At 43.7% G+C, this 7,365-nt stretch overlaps 1 protein-coding gene across 1 annotated transcript; it reads right to left on the bottom strand.

Annotated features, from left to right (window-relative positions):
* Nucleotides 1-458: 458 nt before the first annotated feature.
* On the bottom strand, nt 459-7,131 carry FBXW12 (F-box and WD repeat domain containing 12). The gene is made up of 8 exons (XM_023519514.1): nt 7,042-7,131; nt 6,396-6,433; nt 6,051-6,211; nt 5,276-5,394; nt 2,882-3,040; nt 1,322-1,532; nt 676-821; nt 459-596 (listed from the first exon to the last, which is right to left on the bottom strand). Exons 1-8 carry the CDS (start codon nt 7,129-7,131, stop codon nt 459-461), a joined length of 1,062 nt encoding a protein of 353 aa, XP_023375282.1.
* Nucleotides 7,132-7,365: the final 234 nt, after the last annotated feature.

Below are 7,365 nucleotides of genomic sequence, written 5' to 3'. Positions count from 1 at the left end.
CCACTGAGCTACAGGTGCCGAGCCTGAAAGAAAATATTTCTAAAGCTTGTAAAAGATAAGACCTCTATGTACAATATGTAAAATCTCAAGGAAAATAATTTAAAGGTAAGCAATACAGAGGAAAAATTAGCAAAGTGGAAATAAAGGCAGCTCACTAAAGAAGCAACCCAAATGGCAACATGAACTCAACAATGGTACAAACCTTCAAGTAAAGACAGGATATTGGGTACATAATCTTCCATACACTGCTCATGGAAGCAGAAGTTGAGGGCCAGTTTGGAAAGTCTTTTGACATCTATTGCAAGTGTTGTAACTCCCAAGAAGAATGAATTCCCTTTTCAGGCATAAGCTAGTCGTATCTATCCTCATAGAATTATAGGATAAACCTATTTGTCCATTCTTCATTTTAATGTAGACATTACAAATTATCAGGGAAAGTTTAGGTTACAAAGCAGGGCTTACTCGTACTGCAGCTCCCTGTGCTGCTTGTGTGCTAGGTGACAGCAGCTCTTGAGGTACGGATAGCGGCCTTCCTCCTCCCACATGTACATATGCAAAGAGTTATCCACGGACACGGTGACAACATGAAGAGAATCCTTCAAAGGACATCCAGAGTGAGTGGCCAAAAAGTCAAAGTCAGATCAAAAGTAGTAGGAGGAGAGGGATCATACATACCGCCCATAAGCTGATGTTTGTCTGGTAGTTCTCAAACTGTTGCAGCAGGAGGCCACTGATGGTGAAGAGGAATAAGCATGGCCCACTCTCACAGACAATCAGATTTTCAGGACTGATTCCCATCCACAGAGAAAGACTCATATCCACTGGCAACAGGAAGCTTCCGATCAGGTGTGCTGTTTTCATACAAAACACATATGTGTACATACACAGACAGACACACAGGTGGATATGGGATCACTGAATCAGAACAATATCCTTGCATTGAATGAAAAAACATATTCCCTACTTCCTTGGGACTTTAGTACTGTGAGGAAAATGGCCATCACTGACTGTGGTAACAGGTGTCAAGACACAGGACAGAAGGCTATGGATGAGAAATAGTAGCTCGGCATTGAGGGAAGGCCTTTGGTGGGGAAGGGCATTGGAACCCAGGTTTTGAAACATGATGGAAATCTCAACCTGTCTGCCCAAGTGAGCAGGGTAGCATGGAGAAGCAAGTGTGGGTATTAGCATCAAATAGCTGTGGCTCACCTACAGTTAAAGAGATTTCTAGCTTCTTCACACAAATTGACCCATTTACATTAGCGTGCATGCATGTGTGATAGGGAATAAAAGCACGTGTTTCTAATGTGGCATAGCCCACCCTGGATTTCTGTTTTGTCCCCAGTCTTCTTCATTGTTATATCAAAGGTGGCAAATCCCATCCTTCTGGTAGTGCTTTTTCGGAACATCAGCGTTATCGTACTTTCCTTCCTTGGAGTCCAGCAGGCTCCGCAGCATGATGAAAATGAGAGAGAGCAAGACAGAGGGGTGCTGCCTTCTGATGGTCTCAGTAAGCTCTCTGTGAAAAATACCTAAAGAGAGAGGATTGCCCTGTCATTAAGTGAAGGAGGAAGTGATAGTGTCTGGGTGTGACTCCAGAAAAGCCTCCTTAAATGTCCCCATCCTGTGGCCAAAGCCTGATTCTGTATCTCAGGAAGGGCTGAGTGGCTGCTGCATGTCACTCCAACATATAGGGAACTCACTGTCTTTCTATCCTCCCTGTCATATTCGCAGATAGAATGGAGTCCCTAAAGCATGGCAAGAGGTTACAAAACCATCTTGCCATATTGAACCCCTGATCAAGTTGAGGTTGACTCTTTTGAGGAACTAGTCAAAGACTATTTTGCTCTTCTCACCTCTGGTCTTAACATTTGGTGCCCAGTCTATAGCTGCCATGTTATAAATGGCCTGGTCAAAGGCCGAAGGCTTCCTCAGAGTGAAAGAAGCTCATGGATATTGACTTCTGGGCTTCTCTGTACTTTCCAGCTAAGGTAGATAAAAGTAATGCAAGGAAAACAAAAGTGAACAGATTATCAAAGATCCCAATTTCTTGTCTGGACCTGGTGACACACACTTGTAGTCCCAGCTACTTGGGAAGCTGAGGCAGGAGGATCACTTGAGCCCATGAGTTTCAGGTTGTAGTGAGCTCTGATGACACCACTGCACTCTACTCAGTGTGACAGAGTGAGACTCAGTCTCAGAAAAAAAATCCCAATTTTGTGATACCTCTCTCTACCTCCTCCATCTCTTTGACAGATTCAGATTTCATGAACAAAGTTTCTTTCTTTTTTTTTTTTTTTTGAGACAGAGCCTCAAGCTATCCCCCTGGGTAGAGTGCCGTGGCATCACAGCTCACAGCAACCTCCAACTCCTGGGCTCAAGAGAGTCTCTTGCCTCTGCCTCCCAAGTAGCTGGGACCACAGGCACCCACTGCCACAACACCTGGCTATTTTTGGTTGCAGCCGTCATTGTTGTTTGGCGGGCCCGGGCTGGGGATTCGAACCCGCCACCTTAGGTGTATGTGGCTGGCGCCTTAGCCACTTGAGCCACAGGCGCCGAGCCACAGAGTTTCATTAATAAACATTTGCCATGGCAAAGCATCGCTCCCGGACTATAGGATGCACTCCCCTGTGACATGGTCTTAGGGAAGGAAGAACAACATGCCTGGTCCTCATTGAGCTCTGCAGTTTCTCTAAATATATATATATATATATTTGCAGTTTTGGCTGGAGCCAGTCTTGACCATGCCACCCCTGGTATATGGGGCCGGTGCCCTACTCCTTGAGCCACAGGCGCCACCCTCTCTAAATATTTTTTAACCTGACCTTCCTAATGCTTGACCCTCCCATCTGGCAGTTGAAGCACACAGAACCGCACATACCTTTGGCAGTACATGTTGATGTGTCCTACACGCAAAGACCCAGTTCTTGTCAGGAGAACAATATAGAAGATTCATACTGTATTCAAACGCATTAATGTGCGAAACAGTCGTTAAATCAGGCACTGTAAATGTGTAGATGTCACCTGCGGAAATACCAACCTGAAACCAAAGCATCCCTGCCATATCAATAGAAAGAAACGTGGAACCCTGAAGTACCCAGGAGGTAGCACTGTCTGCAGCAAGATATGCCACCATTTCTTCACTAACCTAATGAAGATCACAACCTCTGGGTAGCAGTCCTCACAAATTGCTGGGATGATCCCATAGAATAAAACTTTCTAAGCCCCAAAGCGTTCTTTGAAGATAGTTACTCATTAGCATATTTACACTATATTTTCTCAATGTCTCCCCAAATCTATATATCCCTCCACTGTCACTGTTCAAGTTCATGGACTATACAATAATACACATTTGAAAGAAGAGACATATATAGACTATTTCAATAATTTTTTTTTTTTAAGAATGGCTGAGGGTTGACTCAGCGCCTATGGCTCAAGTGGCTAAGACGCCAGCCACATACACCTGAGCTGGCGGGTTTGAATCCAGCCTGGACCCGCCAAACAACAATGACAGCTGCAACCAAAAAATAGCCAGGCATAGTGGTGGGCGCCTGTAGTCCCAGCTACTTGGGAGGCAGAGGCAGGAGACTCTCTTGAGCCCAGGAGTTGGAGGTTGCTGTGAGCTGTGATGCCATCACACTCTACCCAGGGGGACAGCTTGAGGCTCTGTCTCAACAACAACAACAAAAATAATAAATAAATAATAAAAATAAAATAAAAGAATGGCTGAGGCAATGCACTTGAGTTAGGTCAAAGGCCAAGATGGTACAGAGATTTGTATGGCAAGATTCACTGGAATATTGTGACTGACTCTCAGAGTATGTGGAAAGGATGACTCCAAGAAGACAGATAGCAGATAGAGATAGGACAGTAATGAGAACGCAACACTCGTCAGGGCAGCAGGCATTTGGATTTGTGGACCCCTTCCAGATTCAGGGCTCACTTACCATTATGAATGGGGTATCCTTTGAGAAACAGGCTTCCAAGGAAATGCAGACACTAGGGACAGTGATATCAGCCAGAGCATCCCTATCCTGACAATTCCACACTTTTATAGTTCCCCCAAAGTCCGAAGTGATTGCAAGATGCATCTGAGGGATTGTTGTCAGTTTATTCATTTTGAACGGCTGGACTGGGCTTGACCAGATCATAATACCCTAAAAAACAAGAGTGATGCTATCTGTGTTCAGGGAACTCTTCGCATCTATGATGTTTTCTTTCTTCCCATGTTTATTTGGAAGCCTCTTCAAAATCAGAGACACTTCTTGTTTCTGGGGAAATGTCATGAAAATTCTAAACATCTCTATTTGTGGAGAATGAACATGAAAACAGGAACTATGCAATGTACTCAGAGACAGGAACTTGCTATATAACAGGCATAAAGAATGACCAGACTTCCTGGCCTCAAATCAGTTCTGCCTCTTGCTAACAAAGCAACATTGCAAGTTACTTGTTATCACGGCTTCTTGGCTTCATATATTTACGAAGGGCTGTTATATTTCCCAACACACAAAACATACTTAGAATTCTGCCTAGGACACAGTAGGAGCTCACAAGTTATTACCTATCATGAAAATTGTTATTCCATGATCACTTTTATATATTGGAAGCAAGACAGAATAGTTTCCCTTCTAGACTTTTCTTCAGCCTTTAAAAAGTATTTGAATTATATCACACAAAAGGACAAAAACATAAATGTAAAGCTTAATTATTATAATACCAATGTACCACTTCTAAGCCCTGCCAAAGTCTCCCTGCACTTGCTCTCTTTAATAACCCCTCCGTCCTCCTCAAATATAATCACTATTTGATTCCCCAACACTATTAACAGGTTGCCTGTGTAGTGATATCTATCTATTGCCATATAGAGATTTTGTGACTTAAAACAAAAAGCTTTTGTAATCTCAAAGTTTCTGTTGGTCAGAAATTCTAGCACAGCTTGACAGAGTAATTCTGGCTCTGGGGCTCTTATGAGGTTAAAATCAAGTTTCACTTTCAAGATGACTCACTCATATGACTGGTAAGTTTCAGTGTTGGCTTTGGTAGAAAATAAGTCCTAGTACAAGCATATTTAGAGAAACACATAATAAAAAGTGAATTCTCTGTGTCTGTGATCTAAATGAAAATGTCACAAATTACAAGTTAGAAAACTTGATTTGAAACTTTGTCTTTGTTACCATTTCAGAGTATCATTTTTCTCTGAGCACTGGTTATGCACATGTAACAGGGTAGATGCAGGTAGGCAGTACTTTTGGTACTCAATGGCCAGACTCACCTCTTGCACATCCCAGGCATAAAGCACGTGCTTGGAAGTTGTAATACAAATAATTGACTTCTCTTTTTCATCTATTCTGAGGTTCTTCCCTGAGAGATAAGCCAACTCTTCAAAGACTCCTAGCAGGAAACACAAGACAATACTTAGCCCCTAGATAGTTGAGGGAGGATCAAACCAAATAAAGATGATTTTAAGTTTTCCTGTACTCTCTTAGGAGAAGATGGAAATTGGGCCTCAAAGTCAGCCAAACATGGATTCCCTTTGCAGGCGGGCCATTTGAGAGATACTATTGGCCAGCTTGTTTTTTTCTCTAATTAATCTTAGTTTCTATAGATAGAAAATGGATATTAAAAAATCTCTCTAGAAAATTATTCTAAGTTTTAAGAGTCATCAGGAATAAAGTGATCAGTAGAGCCTCTGGTATTTAAGAGTTCCCCACTAATTTTTTTCTCAGATTTTATTCTAGGAGGGATGGAAAACCTTTGGGAAAAAAGGATCACAGGGCTTGATTTTATGTTGTGAAAAGATCACTTGGTTTCTTCATTCAGCATAGACCACGGGGAATGAGAGAAGAAGTAATGAGTGTGTGTGTGTGTGGGTGGGTGGGTGGGGATTAGTCACATGGCTGTCACAGCAACCCTGTCCTGTAACATTTTAATTTCTTTTTCTCTTCACTGAATGAGAACACAGAGCTGTATATAGGAAAGATAAAACTGAGTGGACTTCTGAAAGCAACAAGTTTTACTATATTCCTCTAGGGCACATGTCCCCATACCAAAGTCCCCACTGGTTTCTTTGTAGATAAAGTCATCAGGTTGTGCCAATGCCATCCGACGTTCCTTCTTTATGCGGTGGAGGAAAGATTGCTTCCATGTCTGTGTGCCCAGACACTTACAGGTGAAGTCCCAGAAGCCCCATCTCTTCAGACACAGTTTTCTGTAAACAGTCACAATCCCATCAAATTGTCCTTAGTTCACCTCCACAAAGCCACAGCTTCATCTCATGATCCCTGCTCAGCCTAACCATGCTGCATGCCTCCCATAGCATAGGCTTAGCTAAAGTGTAGGTGCACAGTCAGATGCCTCCTCTCCCCTCCCCACCTGCCCCTTCTCCTCCTCACCTCCACAGATGTTCACTGTCTGCAACACTATTCCAAAACTAAGGGAGAGAAAGAGATGAGCAGGCAATCAGTACCCAAGTGTTGGCACTTCCTCTGCTATCATTTATTCTGGGAAGTGGGCCCATGTGAGTTGATTAGACAGGATCCCAGATCTCAGAGAACTCCTAGTCTGGGGAGACAGGGAAATGGTAATGGCAGAGGTCTGTCACTGCCAATATGGGCACTCAGCATACCAGTGAGAGTTCAGAGAAAGAAGTGTTGACTTCCTAAGACTTGAAATGGGAGCCTCAAGACCATTTACTCAGCACAACTCCTATATATCAGTTGCTCCTTTGCATTTAACACATTATGAGGTCCTCACGATAAACAGTGCTAACTCCCAGATGTTCAGTGTACCTCTCTGCTATTCTGGAAATTAGTGCACAAACTGATCAAGGGAAATGACTGAGCCCCAGGGACACTAGGATAACAGTGCTGAATGAGTGGGTCTGAACAAGGTAAATTTAAGGAATGGAGGCAGGCTGTGTGGGTATGACCGTAGGGTAGCCAAGATACCAGGGCTGAGGGTGAGAGGTAGAAGGCGTCTTGACACAGCAGAGAGGTGTGGGCAATTCAGACAAAACAGCAGAGGCTGGGGAGACTTTACCTTGTTCACTTGAGAAACCTGTAGCAAGCTGGATGCTTCCAGAAAGGAGAAGATATACCTCACCACCTCTTCAGGTAAATGGATCTCCATTTTACGTGGCTGAAGCCCACAGCCAATCTCTTCTCCTCTCTAGGTTGCTTTAAAGCAGGGGACCTCAAACCTTTTAAACAGGGGGCCAGTTCACAGTCCCTCAGACGGTTGGAGGGCCGGACTGCAGGCCCGAGGACGAGTCAGCTGCTAAGCAGGACCGGCAGTCGCAGCAAAAACACCCAGAGGGCCAGCTAAATGTCCTAGGCAGGCTGCATGTGGCCCACGGGCTGTAGT

This window comes from Otolemur garnettii, unplaced genomic scaffold (assembly GCF_000181295.1).
Source record: "Otolemur garnettii isolate 467f Iridium unplaced genomic scaffold, OtoGar3 scaffold00179, whole genome shotgun sequence".
NCBI lineage: Eukaryota > Metazoa > Chordata > Mammalia > Primates > Galagidae > Otolemur > Otolemur garnettii.
This window is presented reverse-complemented; position numbering and strand designations above follow the sequence as displayed.